The 27549-nt window shown below is 39.3% G+C and overlaps 3 protein-coding genes across 3 annotated transcripts in view; 1 reads left to right on the plus strand and 2 right to left on the minus strand.

The window, feature by feature from the left end:
• Window positions 1–865: 865 nt before the first annotated feature.
• LOC124217751 (uncharacterized) lies at window positions 866–4078 on the plus strand. The gene is made up of 5 exons (XM_046623765.2): window positions 866–1203; window positions 1578–1695; window positions 1855–2076; window positions 2242–2451; window positions 2534–4078. The coding sequence occupies exons 1-5, from the start codon at window positions 1049–1051 to the stop codon at window positions 2588–2590; spliced, it is 762 nt and encodes a 253-aa protein (XP_046479721.1). The 5' UTR covers window positions 866–1048; the 3' UTR covers window positions 2591–4078.
• LOC124217750 (D-3-phosphoglycerate dehydrogenase) lies at window positions 3628–11130 on the minus strand. The gene is made up of 7 exons (XM_046623764.2): window positions 10906–11130; window positions 9348–9493; window positions 6874–7025; window positions 6037–6389; window positions 5734–5952; window positions 4991–5422; window positions 3628–4385 (listed from the first exon to the last, which is right to left on the minus strand). Exons 2-7 carry the CDS (start codon window positions 9480–9482, stop codon window positions 4138–4140), a joined length of 1539 nt encoding a protein of 512 aa, XP_046479720.1. The 5' UTR covers window positions 9483–9493; window positions 10906–11130; the 3' UTR covers window positions 3628–4137.
• Window positions 11131–18933: 7803 nt separating this feature from the next.
• The window catches only part of LOC124216809 (trissin receptor), a 75463-nt gene continuing 66847 nt past the window's right edge, over window positions 18934–27549 (minus strand). Inside the window, exons 3-4 of the mRNA XM_046621792.1 lie at window positions 22374–23025; window positions 18934–20113 (exon numbers count right to left, since the gene is read on the minus strand). Coding sequence (XP_046477748.1) covers window positions 19708–20113; window positions 22374–23025 — 1058 coding nt within the window. The 3' untranslated portion in view covers window positions 18934–19707. The remainder of the gene's footprint in view (window positions 20114–22373; window positions 23026–27549) is intronic.

The following is a 27549-nucleotide window of genomic DNA, read 5'->3' on the forward strand; positions in this document are numbered from 1 at the left end:
GAAATTGCTTAAGGTATCTTTCAAACATATCATCAACAAGCACTATGTATATTGGTGAAGTTTTATTGAAGGGTAGTAATAATATCCTCGGATATGCAAAAAAGACATCTACAGCATCATATAAAACCGATAACTAAGAAAATATCTAGAAATTTGTTTTCCAGCTGCATATATTTGCTGTTTGCAGCAACTCCAAATTATCATACGTAATATTTATGCCTTTCGAAATCATGTTTACCTACTAATTGTGAATATCAGTGAAAACTTATGTGATATCATTTTTTTATTTCTCTGCTCCAAGTGTCGCGACCTGTATTATCTGAGTGACATGGGAACATATTGGTATAAGTTGTTGCAACCGTTTCTTTCCGAAAGTTTACGAAAAGATATGAATCCAATTTGTTGTTTCTGATTCTCGGCACAACGGAGTAAGAAACATGAAAAGCTGTCGGTCTTAATACGTGTGTATATTTTTCGTGTGCGGGGATATCTTTATTAGTAAAAACATCATCTGGTAACACGATCCCTTATTGAGTTCACGTAGCACAAGAAAATCGTTTCAGACTTTCGCAATAATTTCTTTTTAATTATTACAGAATGTCGTCGAAGAAGTCTGAAAAAGAAAATATGTCATTATTTTTCGACCTAAGGAGCCCTTCGGGATAAACATCTCCTAAATGCATCAAGAAACTCGATCCCTAATTAATTCATCGCATTACCTAAGTCTATCAAAACGAATTTTCGTATTAAATTAATAAAGAATGATCAAGGACTTGTGTTGCCTATAATAAGGCGTAATGGGGGATCGGTTAAAATTAATGATCTGCTGCGCCTCACTATAGGCAACACGTTTTTATTCCAATACGAACCTAGCGTAAAGTTTGAGAAACATATCCATGTTGGGATGTGTGTATTGTGTATTGTATTGTAAATGCTATAAGTTGTGTTATACAGTGATTGTTCGTAACGCCCCGGCAGATTGGGCGCTATTGTCGAAAAATACGGGACGCAAATCGGCTGTCAAACAAATTATATATCAGATGAAAAAATGTCCGTCGACAATGCAATACTACTCATATTTGTAACGTTATTATCATTGAATAATGCGTCCGGAGAATGCGTTGCGTCGACGAATTGCAAATGCGTTATGCCAAACGGTGAAGGTTACGACTTTTCATCAATTCCTCCTGGTGAATTCAACGGGTGAGTAACAAAATTATAACCTCTTCGTTTTTAAATCATGCGCAATAACAAGCACATAATATACGTACATACATAAAATTTTGATTTGTCGTATAATTCACACCACTTTAATTTATGATAAGAATTTATTCCAAGCAAAAGGGAATATGCTGTGAAATAAGTTAGAGCATTTCAATTTGTCGTACATGGTTGTTGACGCTATACCTGAAAATGCATTAACCAATCTATCCTAGATGCTAATTACTCTATCGAGAGTTTGGAATTCGCTTTATGTACCATTAATTGCGCATCGCCAACTAGCCAGTATCTGAGCACAAGTAGTCAGGCTTGAACCAAACCGTTCCGTTTTTTTAGTCCTTCATTTTCTGTTACAGGTTCATCGAGTCGACAACGAAAAACAATGTGACATTTTATTTTCACCCGTGTAGTGACGCTTCTCTTAATGTTCCCGGAAAGAATACAATCGGCTGCATTAGTCCCAAGGGTGTTTCGGTAGGAACTTTCTCAGATCTGCACCCCTTCTACTTTAATCGCAATTTTTTAATATCCATCTGAACTTTCCATCGAATTAGCTACAATTGAGCATATTTGTAGATTGTTGATAAATGAGATTCACTTGGGGTTACGTAATATTTTATACTATAATTTCAGTTATGCATGTATAATGCAACCAACAATCAGTCCATAAGTTTGGCTACTGCTGACAAAAGTAGCCCAATAACATTTGCGTCGAATAGCGAGCCGCAGATACTCTTTCCCTTTAATTTAACTGATGGAATTCAAAGGACCGCTACCATCAATTTTCTTTGTCATCACGTCATCGATATCCCGACGGAACTGGTATTATACAATATAAGCAAGGAATTAAACTTTGTAAGTATATCAGCTACAAACCCGATTGCACAAGGCTTTTAAAAACTGATTTTCATCTCATCATTTATAAAGCATCTCCAAGAGCGAAGAAGCTTGAACAAATATTCGTTTTAATTTTCAAAAACTGTAACGTCATTTTTATTCACGTCAATCTTTTTTTTCCAGAAACTATATCTTCTTTCACCAAAAGCTTGCAAAATAGCAATGCATGTGGGAGGCCTTTCTACAGGGTCAGTACTAGTTATAATACTATTTATATTCAGTGGAATATACTTCTTGGGTGGAGCATTAGCTTTGAAACTATTGAGGGGAGCAACAGGTTGGGAAATGTTACCGAATCAAAAGTTCTGGTTCGATTTACCCGCGCTAGTCAGAGTAAGTCGAAAGAAATGTTTACAATATATGTTTTGATTTTAGAAATACATGTGCTAACGATTCTGAATTTGTTCAATTTCAGGATGGTATTGCATTCACGTTTAATTGCTGCAGAGTCGTTAGCTACAATGAAATATGAGGATCGTACCTTTCTTTTTCACTTTAAGGAAATCAGAAACACAGATTTTCCTGTGTTTTAACGCTTATTATCAATTTCAGGTAACTTTATGTGTCGAGTAGTTTAATTTTCTTCCCGTTATTGCGATTGATTAAATTATATTTTAAATATTTGCGAAGTTTATTTAAGTGGCATACATTCTTTTTTTGCAAGAAAATTAAGGCAGCACTATTATCGCGTCGTTTTGAGGCCATTCTTATCTGAGATTCGTGGAGGAATAAAAAAAAAACATGACTAAACTAAATACGCTTATGTTCTTGCGTATATTGCAATATGTATTCTTTTCTTTCTTAAATTTGTTTTTCCTTTCTTTTCCTTAGTTTACATTTTTCGCTACGATAGGTTATAAAAACAGTTGATATGTGTATATGGATATTATATAAGTATTTCTCAGAAACTGATATCGCGAACGCAATATTGAAACATCACTTAGAAAGAAACACCAAGGGGTTTTATAACAGTATTAGAAAAGTTTGAAGAGATATATTCATCCTTCCTCCGTTATGCTGTTTTACCTCATATCAGAATCTTGTAGCTAATACAGAGCTGTTGCCAAATTTCTTGGTGTCTAGATTTGAATCTTGAATGAGGCCTTCTCTCTGTACGTACCCTAAGCACAATGTCGCACTTAATAGTTTCATACGTATCGTTTTACGTATAATATGGATTTTTAAGCATACTTTGTAATTACATATAAACACAAACACATCAAACGAAGAATTGATGAATTTCGAAGTATGAGGAACGTACCAAGGCCTTGTTCTAAAGTTTTGCAGGTCTTGCTATTTTTTTACAAAACATCTAGACACCTTAGTTTTAAGAAATTTCGTACAACCGAGACATATTTGTATATTGCAATAAATTTAATATTCTATATTATCAATACGAGAGGCCTTTAAATTATTTTTCCCTAACGCACGTTGTATTTATCCCTACTATTATCCTATGATTTGATCGTTGTGAAATTTGATATGGATAATAAAAAAGGGAAGACAAGGTTTCGCACTTGTGCATTTATTCGTTAAAAATCTCCCGATAAAAACAGTATGAAAAATTTTGTTTCAACAAACTTATTTAACAATATTTGACACTTAATTTGTTAAAGAATTACAAAGTCTCGCTCCAAGTGTATATCATCTATACTTAACAATTAGTTAATAAAAAGAACAAAAATTACGGAGACGAGATTAATACACCTTGAATATTGCTCGTCTATTACAAAACCGTAACAAAAAGTCTTGATTACGTGATATTTTGGCACTGCCAAAAATTTATCGTACAACATTCAAATATGTTCTGAAAGTACATATAAGGAATGTACGGTTCGCGATGAATCGATAAATGAAGAAAGCTTCCGATCCCTGCACGTTTCCTTCGCGTAACTCACAGGCATGTTAACGATTAATACGTACGGAAAAACACGACCTATCACATTACGATCTGACAATACTGAATCACAAAAAATTCTTCAGGCTGCAACTTATTTTATAGCGAGAGCTCGAATCAATTCAAAAGCTCTCGACGCCATCAACATTCACAGTGATCTCTTGATTCGTTTGAACTGCGAACCATTTTCCGGCTGAGTTCAAGCTTTGGATTTGAACTCCTTTCGCCGATAAGGCCGTTACGATACTCGCCAGATCACCAGGTCCGCTTCCTCGGTACAGCGAGAGATTATCGACGAGAGGAACGCCGTTCGAGAAGATCGCGTCGTCGATGGAAATTAGCAGCGGCTCATTCGCTCCACGTACAGTTCCTGATAAACGAAAAGAAATAATGATGTGAAGACTTAAACTTGTTCCCGAAAATTTGATTTAATTTGACTTTAAAAGCGAGTAGCAGTCTTACCTTTATCGATAAATAACACTCATTTTTTTTTTTAAAGATTTTCGGATTGAGTAATTTTCCTGAGTTTCGCTACGAAAGAGCGATGCATCGTCGAAATTTGAACCCTTTCCGTTCATTTGTTCATTTAATATGGGGAAAAAAAGGCTGACTTCGCTCGGTCGGTAAGGGTAGGAGTGCTACATGCCCTTAAAGATGTATTGGCTATACATTCTCGACCAAAAGTGAATCTCGTCGACAATATTGAATACTTTATGATAAGATGAAAATCGGAAAAAATTAACCACAATAAAGACGATAAGAAAATTAAATTTGAACAATAGTAATGTCTAGACGTTATCAATGAATTGTATAAGCAAAATATCGTTTAACAAATTTTCAGGGAATGTTTTCTCTTGTCATGTGAAATGAATACGTTGATTTCTCTGAATGCACATCAATATAGTCGATGAGGCTCGCTTATCGTTGAGAATGCATAGCACAAACAAGTGATGTAGCAAAGTGTTTCTCTAATACCTTTGACTTGGTGTTGACCAACTTTGACGGCAACCGCGTTTTCGCCATCGGCGTGACTCTCTTTAATACTGACGCCGATATCTTTGGCGAGAATTGGCGCGTTGATAAGATTCAGTCCATTCTTCGTCTGCCCGGCGAGTATGCCGACCAAAACGGCCGTGTGTACGAACTTTTTCTTCTCCATATCGGAACCGATCGTTTGGCTTTCGATGCTGATACTTCCGGACCCCTTTTTCAGGAACTTTCCACCCAGTTGTCCAAGCTTCTTCGACAAATTTATCCACGCCGCATTCACGTCCGATAATGCCGCCGTCAGGATTGGCGCGTTTACTATCCCAGTCACAGAGTACGCTGTCGATCTACCAGATATTGCTAGGAATTGCTCTGCGATTTCAACCGCGACCCGCTGCTGAGCCTCCGTTGTGCTTGCGCCTGTTGATCGATTCGAGAAATTATTTATATTACTTGAAAGGGACACAAAGGCACCTTCGAAAGGATCAGGAGTCACTTGAAACGATTCCTCTTCGATAAAAGAAGTTATACATTGTCGAAGTATTTACTCGTTTCGAAGTTTTTCAAAAGAAAGAATTAATTCTACCTCAAAGTAAAATTCTCTGTGTCATTGACTTCAGAGGTTCACAGTTTCGTGTATTCAATGATGAAGCGCGAGGGAATTAAAAGAGCCGTCGAGAACATTGATGTTCAACGATCAGATCAAATTAGAATATGCTTCAATTGCTTACCTAAGTGAGGAGTCGCGATGACATTCGGATGCTGAATCAGTTCCAAGGTGGCGGGATTCTTCGGCGGTTCTTCGACGAATACGTCAAGTGCGGCTCCCCCGCAATGTCCGGCTTTCAACGAGTCCAGAAGAGCCTCTTCGTCGACGATCCCACCACGAGCAACGTTTATCACTCGCACTCCCTTTTTGCTTTTCGCCAAAGTTGTGGCGTTGATCAAATCTGCATATATTGAGAAAATACCATGATAACTATATTCCCCTTCACTCTTCCCATCTCTTTTTCCCGGAAAAGTCTTACACTTACTTCTAGTCTGTGGTATGAGGGGTGTGTGAACTGTGATGTAGTCGGCAAGGGGCCAAATTTGTTCCAACTCCATTTTTTCCACGCCAAATTCCTTGGCAGCCTCCGTAGAGGTCATCGGGTCAAATCCGATCACTCTCATCCCGTAGGACTGCATCCTTATCGCAACTTCCCGACCGATGCGTCCTAGTCCCAGAACCGCGAGAGTCTTTCCCGCCAGTTCGTGCCCCGAGTATAATTTTCGGTCCCATCGACCTGCTCTCAGCGACTGAGCAGCTTGTGCGACGTTTCGTGCCAATGATGTGATCAGAGCACAGGTCATCTCGCAAGCACTTATACTGTTTCCACCTGGGGTGCTGTGGGAATAAAAATTAACGCCAAATTGTTAGCAACGTGCGTTGATTCATAATACACATGTACCTATACGTGTCAAGCTGAATTCTCAGGATTTAGAAATTCCTCGAAGGTAAAATCGTACCACAAACTATTCTTGCCATTATTTTCTTTGGCGTAAAATATCGCTCTACAATTGGCTGGTTTTGAAAACGATCGTATGTCCAAAACGAAAACGCAGGTGAGACAACAAACGGCGGCCATGTTGATTTTATGCCAGCATTTCAATTTACACTTTCCGTATCCTAGTTCTATGACGTTTTGTGCCAAACTTTTGAATCTAAATGAAAATTTCTGCAGCACTACAGGTTCAAAGAAATATTTTTTACTAATGTGCGGAGTCATGTTCAAAGATTATATTTGTTTCGGGATTCCGATAAAATTGTAGAATACAAAAACCCAAATGATAACTAAACTTAAATACTTATGTCAAGGCTTTCTACTCACTTGAGTACAACGATTCCTTTACGAGTTGCAGCCTGAAGGTCAATGTTATCAACGCCGGTTCCAGCACGACCGACGACTCGAAGACTGGAGGCTGCTGCTAATACTTCAGCGGTAACTTTGGTATCGGATCGAACAATCAGACCATCATGGTGCTACATGAAAACAGATAAATTTTATATAAATTGGTTAGCTCAGTAGTCATAGTCAAGACTTTCGTAGTAGCGACATATCAGAGACGATTCAAGGTCAACTTTTTGTTTTCTTTTAAGGGGATTGTGGAGTTTCGAGATTTTGAAACTTTGCGTGACTTTGATTGTTTATAACAACGGTACAAACGAATATAACCGGCTCATACTTTCCGAGAGGATCGATAGAAAGGGGTCCGATAAAAAGATACAGACAATGAGACTCCGGATTGGATTACCCTTTCGGTTGGAATCCTGGTAAAACTAATTTTACCTCGTTGGACTGATTACGTTGAACCGTCCATATCATTGACCTGGAAACCATGCCATACGATATAATTATTTAAAAATATGCCAATAAACACTCCTGAAAGTATGAGCTGGTTATATTCATTTATACCATTGTTATAAACAATGAAAGGCACGTAAAGTTTCGAAATCTCGAACTTCCACAGTCCCCTCAGTTACTCCTTCTGTCAGACTCTAACTTTTTTTTAATGACCTTTTACGTGTTATGTATGAAAACTTGCATCTTATGTACACATGTGTTCCCGCAACGCCGTGTTATCGCGGCTTGTTTTTCATTTCGTTTATTATTATGCTTGGAATTCGACTCTGTGTTTTGCTTGTCGGTTGTATCGAATGTTATGAGTATCTGCGATAGCTGCCACAGTGGTTTGAAGAATTCCGACGCAAAGCCTTGGGAATTTTATGAAGCTAAATTATTATAGGTATTTTCAAATACCTATTAAGATATGCCACTACGTTCGAAATTTGTAAAAAAAAAAGAAAAAAATAGCAGTACGAAATCTGAAGACTTTCGTTTATGATCATGACAGGTTAAACCGACTCTAGACCCGAGCATCTAAAACTTCTACAACGGTCCTGCTGTAATACATGCACACCTCATACATTGCATACAAAAGCATATATGCTTCCTGCGCAGACGGTTCTATTTATATACCTTTCATACGTACGAGACGAAATGAAGGAGGAATTTGCAAGGTAACAGAAGCTAAAACATTCGTTCAAGTAATGTGGAAGCATACCATGTTTGAAATTTTTTTATATGAGGACGTGAAAGAAAATACAAATTCATTGAAAAATAATAATAATAATAATAATAATAATAATAATCAGAAAATGTCGACCCGCTGAAATTTCACTTGTCTTTCAATGACCGAGAGCGTCTTATTTCAATATGCAAATCAAACATCTGTGATCTAATCGAGGTCGCAAATGAGTAACGAGTAGTCGGGGAGCTTATCTAATTAATGAGCGCAGCGGATAATGTGGAACGTACATACATACACTATGAAGGGAAGTAATTTTAAAAATCTGTTACCGACAGTCACTCTGGCTAAATGGTCTGTGCGAACGGAATCAGCTTGGGTGCGTGTACAAGAATCGAACAAACATATATATTTACGGAAGAGAGAGGCACACGAGAAGAACGGCTCGCTGGAAAATAAGAAAAATAGTACATTGACCCTCGTTATTAACTGGTTCTCGAAGCCAGGCAACTGGTTATAACCAGATTGCACGTACGTTGCATCGGCTAACTTCGAGGCATTCGGCCTACATAATAGGTGAATTCACATGTACACGTACGCATCACGCGGTTTCGATCACGCATATAATCAGACTTACGATTAGCGCGAGGTCTGGTTATATGTATTTTATACACGATCATTTGCCCGTCTCAATCCGGTCGAGTCTGAGGGATTACCATGCAACTGGTGGATGCTCTATTGGTGTTTACCGAGCAAATAATACATACACGTCGTTTCTGCTTCAACATCATTACATATTCCGCGATTGTTGATTGTCTTCCAGTTCGAATTGTACGAAAATATTGTTATTCTCATGTAATTGCTCGAACCTTAAGCTTAAGCCTGCACTTAGGTAAATAACATCTGCCTGCCTATGAATGAATTTTGCGCAGCCAGTTTCTCTGTTCTCAGGCGTTCGTTGATGATGAAAACACAACACAGGCGTTCTTGCCATTATTTGCTTCGCGCTGGAACATCGTCCGACAACTAGCGAGTGTTGAATGCGATGGTACCGCCGAAATGAAATTGCAAGTGAGTCAACTGGCGGCCATATTGACTGTCGGACTTGTTACCCGATCCGTACTCGTGATTCTCGTTAAATATTTGGACCGAACAGGTAGCACCGTATCTTTTTATTCTTGAGAAAAGTTATCTTTCGCTCTTAATACCAAGATTTACGCATGCCCAATTAAAAAACGGGTAGAAATGATCATAACCTGTATTTTTTTACACATACTTTGATCTCTTGGAGAAGTTCTTCCTTGGACATCTTGTACTTTTTTGTTACGGGGACCCCATGGTTTGTTAGTAGGGCGACGCAGGCGTCGTCGACGGCGTCGCTGATCAAAACGCTTCTCAATGCTATTGGCATCTCGGCAGTATCTGCAGGAAGTAAAAAGTTAGATAAGGCTCTTAATCCGAAACTCTAAGATTGAGTTTCTGTAGATTAATCGTAATTAAACTGTGGCGATAAGAAAAAAAAAAAGTAATAAAAACAAAACGCGGAATCAAGACACAAGTAATTTCCGGCTCCGAAAAACTGAAGCGGATATATTTTCCACTTCATTTCCTGGGTAATTTCTGGTCCTTCCGCAGCATGCGGCATGTGGACATTTTTTTTATTAAATTTAATTGAAACTCGTTGCGTTGTTCGCTGTCAGACGGCAATGCTGTATGTCTTGAATTAGTAAACTGCAGTACGGCTCTGCGGTACGGATTGCGAAACTTTTGCATGCAATAATGCGGTTTAACAATCATAATATTATACTGAGCGGGCATGGTGAATCTAGGCGCCTGTCGCAGCAGCAGCAGCTTGCAATTGCAAGGCTGAATCTATTTGGGTTCGTTACATGAAATTGTACACCTAAACGATTTTATTACACGAGGTTCGCTATACGAGGTTGTGCGAAGCGTTATTTATTTATTTGTTCAAATTGTTACCGTTGCATTTGTACCAGAGAAAACTTGTTGAATCCGTGAGTACAATACACTATAAAATGTGTATTGAAATCCGCGAGTGGAATTTAAAGAAATGAAAAATACAATTTTCTTTCTTATCGAACGAGCCGAATAAAAATTTTCACAAAAGTTAAAATAAACGTTGACAGAATTTCGTCCCTCGTATAAAGTGTGGCAAAGTCGAATGGTTTTTGCTCGATCCAATAACAATATCGTATATAAACAAGCGAACATGACGTCATGTATTTTCTTTAAAGCCGAGTTTATTTAGTATATTCAAAATACTCTGACACGCTACAATCACATTTCTCAAGTGTTATTATGTAATATTGAGAGTGTGCGATCAAAGTTGTACGTAGGGTAGGTAGTAAAAAAATGTTACCCTTTCGAGGGTAGAGAAAAAAAATTCATTGAAACGAATAAAAACAAATGTAGAAACACAGTAATTGATGGTTACAAAAATGGAATTCAACAGCATAATTCCATAAAGCCGCGACAATGAAAATTGGATGTCAATTATCACCTCTCAATTTTTCTTATCGGTTCGTAGTTACGACTTAGAGTTTTAGACTATCGATGAAACCAGACGCTGTCTGACCATTCAAGCGTAGGCCAAAACATTAAGCGAAAACCGTTGGTCACTCCGAGGTATTATATGCGAGACTAGACTTTGATCGGCGCACTTGTTCGAAAATTGAAACAGACGTCGACCCCGATATTTAGCAATCTAAATATTTTTACATAAACTTTTCAGGTCACGCGTCAAATTGAACGAAGAGTAATTTTCGGTTCCCACCAACGTGCGTATTTAAATGTATAGGTATAAAAAATCTCACCTTTCAGATGTATATATATATATATATATATATGTATATATATCAGCTTCTTATCGAGCTTCTAATTCCTTCGAGTCAATCAGTTTTTCTCCAACACAATTTTTCATCGACAAATGACTCGTCTCGCTCTAATCACCTATCTCAAGTGTTGTTTTATGGAGTCTGTAGTTCCAAGCCGAACGAATCAGCGTGCTATCTAATACGATGCGGTACGTATACTGGCCTACTATGGTCCCCGGTGTTGGTTATATACTTACAAGAAGGAACTGCCTCTCGCTCCGCATTTCCCTCTCCGTTCGCCGGTTGGGCGTACCAGGTCAACCAGCGTGCGTTCGTTACACACAATGCGAGTGTGTGCGAAGCAGTTGAAAACCGAACGCAACGCGATTTTTTTCCCCTATTTTTCGCCAACGTATGATTTGTTTATTTGCTAATATTGTTGGCCCACCGATTTACCCCGAAGATGCTGTTGACAACGTTGGATTTCGACGCTGTGACGCTCGTACGCCAACACACACGACTCGTATTTTTTTCACAACGCTCAATTGCCACTCGACTCCGTTCATCGGTCGACCGATAACCGCTACTCACGATTTTGACAATAACAATTTACGACACGAGCCTATGTCGTTGTGAGACGATTCTGTTGTATAGTTTGTCAGTAAATTGTTCAGTCAGCATTAATGTTATTTCAACAAGAAACGTTGCTACAAACGTGTTAACGGCATCTGGAGTCACACGTAATAGGCGCAATCGTACATGGCCGTCATCGCGTGTCGGAGCAATCTGCAAGTTTCGTCATTGTATTATATGATATTGCAAAAACGTCTGCAATAGCGTTCGTCGAAAATAGACCACGTATATTATTGTTTGCCACTGTGAAATTGTTGTGAAACGTTCGGGCGATGTGTTGGCGGAAAAAATAGGGAATAAAAATAATCCACGCGAGTTGAAATATCGAGGAAACGAATTCAATGTTGTTCTTGAACCTGTTCGATGACGTTCGATTCAAATCCGTGCATCTTTTCCCGCGGTTTTTTCAACAGCATATTTTTCAAACTCCCAGAAATTTCAGACCTTGCTCGTTTAGTCTGTCTCGTGGATTGTACCTGGAATTTAATAATTTGAAAGTAGTAGAAATGATGAGAGATGGTAAGTATATAAATTTATTCAAGCGATAGCCGAACAAATATAAAAATAATACATTGGAATGATCGATTCGCACCGGCTGAAATCACTTTCGTACTTTTTATAAGTGTAGAGACAATGATCGTTCGATGGAACATAGATGCTAGACATTAGGCATAATTTAGATAAGAACGCCGCCTCTGACATTGGGTTCTGAATTTTTTGGTATTTACCCCAGGCCCTTAGGAATCGTTGACGCATTATATATTTACATGAAAGTCAATAAACAATGAATACTCGCACTGTACAATCCTCGATGCTAATATTGCTAATAATAGAGTCACTGGGGACGCGGGTTGTGCACACGTCAAGGATTTGATCGGGTACATAATCGGGTCGTTTGAATGTAAAATACAGATATTTCGTGGACAAACTAACAACAATTTGCTTCAAATTCCGAATTTTTTGTGGCGATATTTAAAGTCAAGGTATCGGACTTTGATGAAACGTTAAAGTTTCGAATGTCCCGAAAGCCGACGCTCAAAATTCTGAAAGTGCAAAATTGTGAAAGGACGAAATGCCAAAAAGGCATAACTCCGACAAGTCAGAGTTCCGAAAGAGCCAAAATGAGAAAATTTAAAAATCTGAAGAATAGAAATTCTGAACGATCGAAGATCTTCAGTTTTGTGAAATTCTGGCTTGGTGAAATTTCACCAATTTGATATTTCTTTGTTTTGGATGTTCGATATTTTTACGTTCGGAACCGTGGTTATTCTGATTTTCGGTTTCTCTCATTTTTCGCACCAACTCGTTGAGTAAACTACGCTGTGTAAGTATATTTTGATTTTTGGAATTTTACTCCATTGAAACTTTATTTTTCGAAACTTTGCTCTATCGTGACTGGAATTTCCGGAATCTTGCATTCCGGAACTTTGAGCCATCGCCTTTCCGACCATTCGAAGCTTCATTGTTTCTTCAAAGTTTAATTCATTAATTCAAGTTTCGCCATAAAATAATTCGCAATCAGGAGCTTTGGGAACTTGTCAAATTCGGAACTTCAACCCCCCTTACTATATTACTATTCGTAGCCGAGGGCTGAGCGCGTTTGCTCTTCAGGCCTCGGTTAAATTATTTGAAACCTCCGTTTAAGCTCGAGCAACTCTCGATTCTCGGCATCGACGTTCATCGTTGTATAACCTAGACATAAAACCTACCACTGCACAAACCAATGGACGAAATGAAATCAACAACGACGACAAGTCTTACGAATAATCTGCAGTCCGACCACAAACAATAAGAGCATACATCAATAACAACTCGATGTCAGAGATCGTCTGACGCAACAGCCGCGGCACTGGGCGATGGTTGCTGGGGGTCTCAATAAATGCGCAATGTTTCCATGCTTTTCCAACTGTATGTTCAACGCCGAGATAACTCGATGCCCTTATGAACCGCACGCGTATCTATACCCAGTTTTATTCTTCGATTACTTGAGCTGACGTAACTCGTGGAGACGCGGCCCCGTGTGATCAATGTTGCCGGTGCTCAGGGTGAGAGGGAGGGAGGAAGTCGAAGAGCAGGTGTCGCGATTGACGCGCGGAACCCCCAGCAGAGAATAATCTTATCTACATGTATTGGTTAGTAGTGTAGTATTGGTACGCGGATGATTATTTTGCGCGGAAAATAACCGCTCAGCGACGAGGGAGAGATTAAAGAAATTAATTATTCGTCACCGCGTCGATATTCCAGGTGATATCGTTACTTGACCTACCTGAACTGTTCAAAGATTTAGTGCTCTGCGTGCAATCGCTCGTTTCAGTCAAATTTATCTTAGTCAGACGCAGGACATGTTCGTTACAAATGTAACGGTGAAAATATTGTTGGAACTAGAAGACAATTAGGTGGTATCGAAAATTGTCGCCGTCGATACTGTGCAGCATTAAAATTGATTGCTTAGTTTGGTAGATTTTTTTAGCCAAATTATACGGCCTTAAATCAGTTTCCTGCTACACTGATATCAAATTATCGCAAGTGGTACAACAAAGTACGAGTGGCTGTGATAGAAAACATAATAATAATGATCAATAATAAATAGTATTAGATATAGAGATCTTTTGGTTAGATCTACAAAAGTCATTTTTATTTTGTACCCAGATCATTGTTTTTCGATAATGGTAAACAACGACGATATTTAAGGACTGTATAATAGTGAAGACATCGAGAAATTTCTCTTATTGTGAGCTATTTAACAAATAGAAAGGTTATTATAATCTTGTTGTGTTGATCTTTGGGATATTGAGGATGTGAAATTTTTTTTTTTTTTTCACTGTCCTCCAAGTTTTTCGTTTGTAAAAATGACATAAGTATAATTTTAATGTACTATGCAAGAACCTTGTACCTGTAAATGGTAAAAAAATTTGTAATTTTCTTGTAAAATATGAATATCTTTTATCGCCTTAGGACTGTTTGGACTTCAGATTAGTCGCGTTACAGACGGAACGGTTTTAGAGTGTGAATCGCGTCAACTCGAGATAAACATGCTTGTCGGGTCGGTGTTTTGCAGCAATGCGCAAAACGCCGTCTCAGATTGCCTGTGTGGTATCATAACATCCTACCCCCAGCAATGCTATCTCATCGGTTCCATATCTCTATTCCCCTGCATTTACATGCCCAACGATAACACAATCCGCGATGCGTGATTGTGTTTGAAAAATGTGTGCTTGTACGCGTAATATGTGAAGGCTTGGGTCACGGGCGTGCATAAAAATTGAATAAAAGCGGATATTCTCGCCTTAATTTATATTATGAACCACGAGTTTTTCGGGGCGTGAAGTAGAATCCGTATCTCCGGTTTGATGAATCCGTGATACGTCAAATTTCGCGGCGATCGTCGGCAAATTGACGGAATGGCGAAACCATTTGGGACTAGATTATGCAGAAGCATGCGATGGTTTGCAGGGGAATTACACGAGAGTAGAACCCAGACGTCGAGAACCGGAGCTCCGGATAAAACTGGTTCGCCGACTGCGAGCCGTGACCTCTTGGATAGCGTTAAGAAAAATACGATAACGATTGAACGGGGCCGCATGTATTAACAAACAGTATGTTGATTCAAGCAGCGAGAGAACAGCTGACGGGATGTTGCATAAAAAATGCGGCAGCAAAGTTGGAGATTTTTGCCATATGAAAATACGGGATAATACAATGACTGCAATAAAAAATTGGTGAAAAATAGGGAGGGATCTATAGATCTCGCGGGGGATGTCTGAGGTAGTTGTATGATGAACAGCTCCTCGGACCCGGTGATCGTAGCGAGATACTTGGATCCGTGGAATTCTGTTCAGCGTGGGGTTATTGGTTGACCCGATTGCTCGTTTATCACCATTCTGAAATATATTAGGTTTTGCGGGGCCCTCGGCTTAATAGCCCTGCCTTCCCGAATTTATCTTCCCCTGCAGTGCGGGATGCTGAAAGATTAGCGCGCTAACGAAACGGTCATTGGTGATCAATGATACCGCGTTAAAGAAACGCGATCGAAACAACGCTCGCGTTCGTTTTGCCACGAGTCTAACTCTGTTTTTTTTTTTTTTTTGGATGAAGAAACGGGGAAATAGTTGGCGAGGAATGTCGAAAGAAAGATAAATTTTCCCGCTTCCAAGTTAATTGCTGAAATTGTTTGGATCTAATTTTACAGAAACACCTGCAGTATCGACTGATCTAGACGCCACGGTAAGACAGGCAGACTTTGTTACCGACGGTACAAAACAGCAAAATTTCCTTACACAGTGCACGTTGTTCGATAGACCGATAAGCGCTGCTAGTAAAAAATCAGCCTATTGATTATTCCCCGATCTTCGAGAAGAATTTTAGAGTTTTATGTTAGACGTATCGCAATTTTCATCCTATCATATGTAAGGGCGGCATCGCCACGCTCGACGATCTTGAGACATAGACATGAATATTTTCGTCAAGGGAAATGATGTTCTCGGATGGTCCATAAAGTTACCTCAACCTACGATCTGCAGGCTTTATCGCATCCCAGAAGAACGCATTACGGCCTTACTTCCTCAGCACCATATGCCACCACACCTTGCACACATCCCAGAGTGTAAACCCTCACACAGTACATCACCTGCACCTATGTGCACCTGAGGAATCCGGGATTTAGTACCTCACATGTTGTAGACGGTTTAAAATGGAATGGAAAGCCGGAGATACCGGAAATTCTCGTTTCAAAGGTACCATTATTTGCACTTCACCACCTCCTGAATCACAGGATTAACCTGAATTGGTTTATCCAGATATAAAAACAAATAAGCTCGTCATTAGTTACAGGCATAGAAACCACTGATCGGAATAAATTACCTGGTCAAATAACGAGAAAGAAAACATTATGGTGGTCTTAAGGTAAATCGTGAACGAAGGCTTAGTCCGGATTCCCCGGGCAGCATTAATTAAAAAACCTTAAGTAGAAGGATAGAAAGTAGGGAGCTGATGGCGAGTATTTATCAATTCGAAAATTCTATCGATCGAGGATATTTCTTCTCTCTGAGGGAATGTTTTTAAAAGATCTACTCGTAACTTTTAAGTTACGTACCTACGATACGTATACGCTACGAAGCCGCTGTTTTTTTTTTCCTTTTTTTAATCGGTTTGGATGAGAATTGATGTCCCATGTCGAAAAACAATTCTGGAAAAATCTTTGATATTTTCTAAATTGATATTTTTGAACGAAGAAGAATGAAGATTTTGCGGTAATTATTTTTTGACATGGGACATCATTTCCGATCCAAAACCATGTACAAAAAAAAAAAAAAAAGAAGGAAATCAGCAGCTTTATAGCATATACCTATGTAACGTAGGATTACGATTTTATTTGCGGGTCGATCCCCTTAAGCAGATAACTGCAGTTTTACACAACTCAGTTTATTCAGACTTTGCGAAACCGCCGGCCGAGCCGTTAATCAGTGTACAAATATCACTGCCGATAGCTAATAATTCGAACTGGAAATAACCGGGTAAAAGATATTCACGTCAAGTTCTATCTTCGGCAATAACCGGTTCCGCAGCCCTGCATCGAGAAACTTGTACGATACAGGCATGAATCGGGGCACGTGCCGTATCTTATCTTGCGCAGACATTTCGTTCAAGGTCAGGGATGTCGAGGGAAGACTTGTGATTCGATACCTAAAGAGGTTCGTCGCCGGTTACGCGTCCCCTGAAACAAGCCTGAATATCACTGACATTCCGTACCCTCTGGCTCGGCCAGATGTTCTCATCTCGCCGAATCTTATCACTCAATTTATAGTCCTTCAGATTAACCGTATCGACATGTTTTTCTCTGCCGCAGGCAATTAATTGGGCAAAACCGTTTTAGTCAATCTATCCCAGACGTTGGATTTGCCAGAGGTTAGAAGAAATTATAAAAAAATTTTCACGCGTTAGAACATTTATAAATACCGGTACGTATCAGAAAAGAAAACGATCTTTTACGTATTCAGTTTATCGAAAGTTAATAGAAAGTAAACTAGAGCTAATACGCGGTTTTGAATTCGCGCCATTTTTCTAACCTCATTTAAAGTGAGGTTAGATAATTACGGTATACTGGATAGTGACGTCACGATAATGGCGGGAAATAGCGACAGTTTCAAACATGTCTTGATTTCAAATCGGCAGTAAATTTTACGTTTGAGCTACAATAACATGACAAATTTTGACAATTCTTACTTATAAACCGAGGTATCGTTGTTTCGAAAAGTATAATAATAATAATTTCGTGGCAACTCAAAATTGGTGGCATGGTTAGAAAATCTAAGGAATAACAACAGTCACGATTCTCTTCGTTTACGAAAAAAATACTTCGTCTGACAAAACTCTTCCGGATCACTTGTTTGTTTTCTCAAGACATTAAGTTGCACACATAAAACGATCAGCTCTCACAATCAGTTGAAAGGTTTTGCCTTTGACTTTGACTTTTCTTCTGAAATTGTTTGTTCCGGTAACGGCTTTGTTTGTAATATTTCACTCACAGCAGTGTTTTTCTTCTTATGCACACAGCTATTCACTGCAGGCTTGAGTGAGGTGAAACCTTCCCGAATACCACAGAAAGAAATTCGATTTCGAGACCTGCGTCTTTTTTTCCTATTCTCCCGAATTACCGCATTCTTTTTACTTTTTTTTTTCATATCAGCATGGGATTCGGTTTCCTTTTCAGAATCTTCGCCGCGGCTGTTATCATTTTCTTATTTATAATTTTTCCCGTAGAAAAATATCTCTTCAAAGTTTTCTCGGGCTTTCGTTACTTTTGAAGAATCTCCTGTTTCTGTTCCGAAATGAATGCTTTCTTTTTCTTACTTTGGTTTCTTCGTTTTACTTTGAGGCACGCAAAGTGTTCCATTACGCTGTTCGAGCGATGATTAAGTTGCGTAATAACGGCAATCGAGGCAGCCTTGTGGGGCCGTAAATCACAGACATAGCAGACTTTAATTGTAACCATTTCCTGCAATTTCAGCTGGCTCCAGCATCGAAACATTTCTCTAATCGCAACCTCGGTTTTCCGGCCAAGGATGATTTACTTTCACTATCGTTCAATTGGCAAGAGCAGGGGATTATTTTCCATGTGAAACATGTGCCCGAAATTCTTTTCAAGCTCTATAATGTTTCGTGAATTTGAACGAGAAAATGACCTACACCAACCTTTAAGTGTTCAAGTCTTTAAGCCTTGCACGTAATTCTTCTTAAAAGTCAATCAAGGTGAGGAATAGGAGTAGATTTTTGCTTTTTTACCGCAGCGTTTCGCTTTCTTGATTCAAATGAAGCGATGAGACGGTAAGTCGAGTCAACTGGAAACAAAAATTCTGGACGGCCGAATGAATTTTGTACTCTTTAATTCTTTAAATCAAGGATCTTAAACGTCTTACAACTTAACAGCTATGCTTTTATATATATATATATATCTATATTATTATACATATACATTACTTACAGCGATACAAATTATTCAACAGGGGAGTAAATTAAACAATTTCCAACTTTAGCTCATCCCTTATATAACCTACTCTTAGTCGTTGTACATTATAAAGCCAACGTAAATATTTCACAGCCCATTCAACGATTCAGTTTCAGAAGCCTCGAGATTCTCGCAGAATCTGAATGCTTTTCAGAAGCATTTTTAAATAGGCTCAAATCAATACTCATTGACATATTTCAACAAAGTTATACGATCCGAACAAATCACCTAACAGAGTTTTAAAATTTGTACACATATTTGCAGGTAGGTAGAATCTTGAGTAAAGGAATTCGTTAATTTTCGGACGGTGAAACTTGCAGGCAACAAAGTTTATGCGAAGATTTTTCTTCCGTACAGAATGCGGGTGTATAAAGTTCAGCCTCAAGGTATTCCTTCAAATGTACGAAAGTACATTCCTTGCGAAATAACACAAACAATCGTTCCGTTACCTTTTGCATCGAAGCTTCGACGACGCGTAAAAGATCTGCTATTTGCGCGAACGCATATCGCAAGTTTAGCGAGACACTCACATCACCGTTTAACCGTAACAAAAGTGATGAAATTCCGAATCAATTTAGAGCCCCTAAAAGAGATGTGATTAAGCACCTAAATTACACGCGGATGAAAATGTAGATAAAACGGGTACGCGTCGGAGGCTCCTATAATCAGGTCGAGGAAGTCCTTCCGAATGTGTTTTGCCTCGTGATGGTCTGCGTGGTGTGAGTCGTGTTCGGACTGTCGTGAGCCGAGCTCAATCTGACGACAGAACTGTGGGGCAGGTTTGCGTTGTGGCCGTTTTCCTTGCGGCCAGTAATGCCAAGCCGGCTGCCCTGGCCCCGGGGGTTGCAAACCACCAGCTCCCTCATCCCCTTCCTGAAGTTACGCGAGAGGAACGCGTAGAGGAGCGGATTCAGGCAGGAGTTTGCGTAGGAGATGAGGAACGTCGAGACCGTCAGGATCGTGCTGAAGTCCGAGGTCCTGTCATAATCCGGATCCCAGTGAAGCCAGACGATCCTTGCGTGCTGTGGCAAGTTGCAGACGGCGAACATGACAACGACTGCGATCAGCATTCTGCAATCACGACAGAGGGAGCCTCCGTAAATTGCGTCGTAGGTTTTTTGGGGGGTATGGAAATTATGACGTCATATGGAAAAAGCGATGTTAACATACGTGTACAAAATATTTCTATTAGTTCGGTTTCGCTCAAGTGCTGAGAGTCGGGACTAGTGTGGCTCCAATAAAGGGTAACAGATTAAGTTTCTGTAATGCGTATGGGTCAGTCCGCACCATTTGGACCTGGGTCTGACCCTTGACCTCTCGGTTTGACTCGCAATTTTTTTATACGAATGGTCTCACTCTGAAAGACGCTCGTTTTTGTTTTGTTTTAGCTTTTCTCGACACGGTTTGAATTTTATACAATTTTTTAAAACCTATATATTATTGATCGAGGCATGGCAGTATAAAAATTTGAAAAATCGTGTATCAGATATAAAAAACTTTAAGCCTAGAGCCGGAGTGGGGAGATAAAAAAAAAAAAATCGAGTGTCTTTTAAAGTGACAACAATCATACAAAAAATCGTAGGCCAACTCTGAGAGGTCAAGGGTCAGACCCAGGTTGAAATGGTACGGACTGCCTCATTTACTTCCGTTCATTATGCTTGTTTTAACAAATTTCGAGCCAAGAAATTGTATTTCACGCTTAAATAGGAATAGGCGGAGGGAGGGAGGGGGACAAAAACCCTTAAAATTGGACGGCGTAATTTATGGACGCTCCCAAAGGCTACGCTCAATTTTGACGACTTTTTTTCCATCCGTGAAATACATTCGTACATCGAGATTCATTCCATTAATCTGAATATTGATCGAGATTAACTGCATCCATATTTTGGTCACGCGAAAGGATTTCCTTTGACATTGACACCTTATCCACCGTTCTTTGGATAAAGAAAATGAACGAGACTTGTATTTGGCTCGTCTCTCCGTCAGTTTTTAACGCGCGAATTTGTTTCAACGTGACGGAAATGGAAATTTTGTAAGAGATTGACGTGTAATTATATAGTAGAGTTACGCTCGTGAGAGGTGGCAATGGGTGGGTCGTATCTTGCCGCGGGGTTTCCGGGATCCAATTTACGGTACAGATCCGGTGTAATATACTCGAGAGGGTGAACTTTGGGCGGTCCCTGTATTGTGTGTCATGCTGAAAATTTCTGTGCCAATGCAAAATTGTATATTATGCCCGTACGCCGCAGAAATGGAGCGTGTGAATATTGCGTGTAAACCCCGATTGTTATAGTTTCCGATAAACTGTTCCTAATCCACACGCTATTCAACCTTTAAACAAGCCTTAGATTCCTGGCTCATTCTACACGAAGAAATAACTCGCGTTCGGCAAGCCAACATCAACTTTCAAACCGGTATAAATCACTCTCTTCCTTTCACTGTTTGAAAATTCAACTGAATAATTATCATTCTAAAATAAGTGTAGTGCGATCTGGAAGAAAGAAAAGCAAAGTTTTTTTTATTCTTTCTTTCTTTCTATATGGATGCGTAACTCATCAACTCATGCTTTTTCGATATCACAGGTCTGCATGAAAATGCTTTATTTCAGCTGCAATGGGATGTTTTCGGTCAATGTTTCGTTTTTGATTGTGTTGAATCCCAAAATGACTTCCGTTTTCCTCCATCACGTACAGTATTTTTGCAAAATACAATGTGTTTGCACAAAAAAAAAAAAAACAGCATAAAGATAATGAAAAAACCGCCATTTCATTACAATGAAATAAACAATATTATTTGTAAAATTAAACAAACAATTTCTTAAGAAAAGTACTTAATATTCCGTTCTTATACTTTTTGCCTATGAAACCTTTTCTTCTTATCTTTGATTCATCTCCGAGCACGCTTCCGTTTTTCGTTTTCTGTTACCATGGTTGTATTTATTTTCAACCCTCACTCTAATACATATTAAATGAAAGTAAGAAATCACTTTTGCATAGGATTTTTAGAATCGAGAATATGATACCAGATTTCGAGTTAAACGCGAGTTTCACTCTGAATAAAACTACAAGCACGAGTTCAAGAAAAAACCTTACGTGATGGAAAAATCTGTAAGCAACTGTGCAGTTTTTTGGTTGCGGAATGCCGTGCATAGCAAACGTCCGAGTTCAAAGTGTATAATGTTGGAGTGCCGACTGCGGAATGAGGTTCACGAATAAAACGACGGAGAGGACGAAAAAAAAAACCTTTGAATTTGGACCAGCGATCGCAAAGATCAAGTTGAACACTCCTCTCCAACTGACCGCGAAAGGCGTCCTCTTTACCGACCGATTACCTTATGACGCCTCGCCTGGCCCTGAGGACGTTCCTGCTGGAGGTGTGCACGTGGTTGACCCTGCCGTTTCTCGCCCTGGCAACAAGTCCGGGTCCGCCGAGGGCGGCACCGCTCCTCCAGAGGCCAACACCGATCCTGGTGTAGAGGCAGCACATGACGACGAGCGGCAGGAGGTAGAGGAAGATGACGTTGACGGCGTCCAGGACGTTTTTGTTGTGCTTCTTCATGTTGGCTATGCATATCACGTCGACGCCGCCGGTGTGCAGCTGGTTCCGGATCGTCTCGACGTAGATGAAACGGGGCGAGGCGTAGACAGCGGCCAGGAGCCAGACCAACCCTATGACGACGCGGAGCCGACTCCTGGTCAACATCGCCCTGCATTTTATGGGGTGGACGATGGCCAGGTATCGTTCCGAGCAGACAACGACCAGGATCATTATGCTCGCCGTGTAGGAGAGAGCGTGGACGAACATGTAGACCTTGCAGAGGAAGTCCCCGAGCAGCCAACTGTTCACCACGTAGTTCGTCAGCGTCTGGTAGACGCAGAATATTCCTACGCAGAGGTCGGCCACTGCCAGATTTGCCAAGAAGAAATTCGTTATACTTCGGAGTCGACGCGAGAAGGAGACCACCAGGATGACAAGCAGGTTGCCTGGAACGAGAAAAGGACAATTTTCACGTCTCGTGTTCGTTGAACTCTCCACCTCTTCTGTCGTGTATATTAATTGGTGAAACGACAGCAATGCAACTGTTTTCCGCAGCAGTTACATCGTTAGGTAACGTAGAGTAGAGAGATGGTTGGTAAAGATGTAACGGAACAGTACATATTGCAGGACAGGGAGCAAGACTAATCAAGAGATAGGAAGCGGTGGAAGGAGAACGTTCTAGAGAGAGAAAAGGTATATAAAGTGGAAGAGGAGAGACAAAGGTGTCAGTCGGTGTTCGGTAAACGATATGTGTAAACGTTGAGTGAAGGTAAATAAGCTGATAAAAGAAATAAAGTGTCGTATTTATTTTTTTCAAAATTAATAAAACATAACGGGCGCAAACCTTGTGAAGTCGAGTTATTTATGACAGTGCTACAAGGATTTCGGAAGAGGGAAGTATCTCTTTCCGATATTGAAAAGCAGCGTGTAAATTGCTAAAGGAGGCAAACTCGGCCTTTTCGGGCCCGGCGTAAGTTTGCAATACGAGTCTTAGATGAGGCGAAGACGAATATTGGATATACGCGATGCGAAAGGACCGTTTCCCCCTTGTTGCACGCGACTCTTTGTGTAACAAGAGTGTGTTCCGCGTTTTTTTCACGAAGCACGAAATTGAGGTTAGGGTCGCGCAATGTCAGATTTGTTCGCAACAGCGCATGCGCGGGGTACGGAAGCGACCACTTTTTACTTCTAGGACTTAAAAGTGGTCTTCTCACCAGTCCGCGCATGCGCATTCGCAGACTTACCCTACTGTCGTAGAAACGGGTACTTTTTGTACGGAAAAACTTTTTGTGCAACATGCTCGCGTCATGTAAACTCTTGTTTCTATCCCTGAACACAAAATCAAACGGACTGTAATACCTTCGGTCTGCGTTTTTAAAATTCATTTTAATATCCCCAGAAGCTCTTTGTCACTGTCCTGTTCATTTCCGTGCGAAATTCCATATGATCAATGATGTTTACTGAAAGTTTCATTCGTACGTTCTGATATTGTCATAGCTGCGGTGAATCATAGACCAAAATTCTTCTTAACATGAGACTTTACTACGACACATGTGAGCGAAAAAAAATTTCGTTTTTGTACAACGGATAATGACCGAAAACTTTATTTCTTACTTATAAAGTTTGCTTTTGTCATTTTTACCTTGATAAATAGGGCTTCAAGTTTTTGGTTGATAGCTGATATGAGTGCTTATTCAGAACAAGGAAAACGTTTTCACCCTGATGTGATGGACTTTATCATCATTAACGTTATGAGGGGCACTATAACGAGAACATGATGGGAGATTACGTTTGGGGTTTGATACGAGAAAGCCCGTACGAAAATAGAAGAAATACGAAAAATATTCACTTTTAAATTTTGTTCGTCAATTCTTTTACAGTTGTTGTTTATTATTAATTATTATTTTTGAACAATAGTGATTTAATCGCATAAATGAAGTTTGTTTAATTGTTATTTACAATAAATGATTGAGAAAATAGGTAATTTTACTTAAAATCCGAAATATCGTTCTGGTTTCTACAAAAACAAACTATTATTATTACCAAACTACTATTATTAACAAGACTATTTCTTTATTTATTAATTACATAGAAGAAACGAAAATTTGAGATCTAGAATACAGATTCAAAATTCGTCTTGACTTCTGTAACCATTCCCGGGTTGTGATCTAATCACGATATATTATCTGGTTAAGAGACTCTGAAATTGTTAGTATAAAATGTTGGACGGCTATCGGATTTTTAAAATCTCATTCTACACCAGTGATGCTGTTACAACATGAACTTTTTTTTTCCACAATTTCCCTCCAATGGCCACCCAAATGTTTCTCTATTTCTCATTTCGCCCGTTTCGCCAACGTTTACAGGCTTCAGGTAGCATAAAAGGTAATATCTGTTTTTCACGCACATATTTGCGCGTTATAAAAGCAATTAATTGACGTACCGTTACCCTCTATTTGTATTACAACGCCTGTCGAAAAACCAAATACCGCCCAGATTCTCATCTCGAGGGTATTCAGGCCTAATAAATTCGCAAATTTTTTCCCGTAGCGAACTCTCGATAATCGAGAGTAACTACGAAATACTTCTTTTACGAATTTTTTCACCGTAGAGTGAATTGAATTATATCCATAAGTATATAGATATGTACAATACGCGTATCCATGTAACGTAATTATTGAGCCAATTCTTATTCGTCTTATTCGAACATCGAGGACAAAGCTTCACTGGAGAAAGTAATAAATTGAAATTCGAAATCTCTCTAAAAACGAAAAAAAAAAAAAAAAAATTCCTTCTTACCGAACAGTCTTGTAATTCACCTCGGGGGCATATTTACGGGTTTAATTTTTTTACCCGCCAAGAAATTCAGTAATTGCCGATCAGTTATTTTCTCTCTTTCTCTTTCTTTGTTCGAATATATATTTTTCACAATTGACGGAAAAATTGTATGCTTTAGAGAGAATTGTCCGCTCTCCGTGCCTCGTAAATCAACGTCCTGTGACCAGCCGGCGGGAGTAATAAAAAACGTCAGTTTGTCAGGAGCTTTACGTAAGTTTTGAGATCGGCAAGAACCTTGCTAATTCTACCCGCCCATCAGTCTCGCCTTTGGAGTGAAATTGAATTGAGCTCATGATGCGGCTTGATGGGCATTGTTAAGCGTTGTAATTTCCATCTTCAGCTACGCTCGCAGTCGGGAATGAAAAATTTCTAATTTATTTCCCGCAGGTAAAATCCTGGGATTTATTGACACCGCTATACATATGCGTTTGCTTTATTTATGGTCCGTGTCGTCTTTTCAATCTTCGGCCGCACAGTTCGAGTGACGATGGACGGAAATATGACGCCCAATTTTTTTAGTATTGGTCTGCTATCGACATGAATAAATGATATTCCTCCGAGTTACAGCCTTGACAAAATATTGATGCAGAATATCGTTTCGTCCTGTTTTTTTTTTTTATTCATATTCTACGTTTAATATCGTATCGGAATCTTTTATGTATCTTTCAACTTTTTGAGCAGGGTAAATTTCGTAAGCTTATAGACTCGGCGTGAAATGTTAATGAAACTTCAAACTTTGTCGGTTGGCATGAAATTGTAACTACGACGAATAAAGTTTCACAAAACAAGTATTTCTTAGCAGCTTGGATTTATTTTATTTAGAATTTTCCTTAAAGATATTGGTTTAAGTACCGTTGAAAATCGGTAATCTTGAAATTTTTTTTCAAATTTTCAACAACAATTCTGATTATTAGAAAAAACAAAATTACGTATCCAAACTGCAGTCCCATTATTAGCTAAAAAATTATTCCCCTTGTTTGCAATTTTTCAATATCCACTTAAATTACACACAAAATTGTAAAAATTTTTAAAATCTCGAAAAATTTTACTTCAAAAATAAATTTGACATCTAATTTTAGCTTATTTATTATAGTATTTGTAGTTCAACCTTATTTGAAAATCTTTCGCCTAATTTGACAGGTGATCGTGGAATCGCAAATTTTGTTCCTCACACTACCAGGATAGCTGTGAATCTGGTATGGAGAAAATTTTTCGTCCACGTATTCTCAATCGATCGATCGATCGGTCCATCGAAACGTTAGAAGGCTCGGCTATATTCTTACACTTTTGTTCTAAAAGCGTACCTTATAATAGGCCGCCAGCCCTTCGTCGGCTTCTCGAAAAATGTCAACAACACGCCTCGGGCCTTAATTATATCACCAACGAACGACGTACAATGTGATATCATCACACCGTCTCAGAATTTAATAACGAACGAATAAAAAGTTGATTACAGAATGTATGAAACCTAGCTAAGCTATTGTTCATTTTGAAACGAAGAGTATAATTTCGCCAACATCAACCCCATCTTTAATTTAATCCATTCTTCCTTTCGTTCGGCAAATTTATCAGTGGCTCGAATCCGGGATATTCCACGGTTATCGAGAATTTAAGCAGAGTACGTCGTTAGATTTGATGCGAAGTCAACAGGTGCCAGAAATTGCTTATAGATTTTGGGTATTGCTGGTTGTCTGGGGTCGAAAATGTGTAATATAATATTTTGATTCAAAGCAAGAACGCGACACGGATGTTGGACTAGCCATGAGCCCAGCCGTCGAATTTCCCGTTTTCACACCGCGGGTTCCAAGTTTATAAAGAAAAAGGGAAAGTGAAAAAACGGTGGGAAAATACTTGTACTTAATTAAGATTGATGTTAAACGAATCTTGCAGAAGTTTCTTGGCTTGCATGCATTCACTCGTCGGAGTAAATTGACTTTGCATATTGTGCCTCTATGGCAGCTTTCTCAGACGTGATTCAAAGTGCGCCGATCATAGCAGGCTGGTTATACGATGATTGAACGTCGCGTCGCGACTTGGTTACATAAAAGCTATCGGCGATGTTCGAACGGGAAATATACATATATGGGTATATGAAGTAGAGTGTAATAACGGCTGTATTGTGAATCCCTGAA

Source organism: Neodiprion pinetum, chromosome 4 (assembly GCF_021155775.2).
Source record: "Neodiprion pinetum isolate iyNeoPine1 chromosome 4, iyNeoPine1.2, whole genome shotgun sequence".
Taxonomy (NCBI): domain Eukaryota; kingdom Metazoa; phylum Arthropoda; class Insecta; order Hymenoptera; family Diprionidae; genus Neodiprion; species Neodiprion pinetum.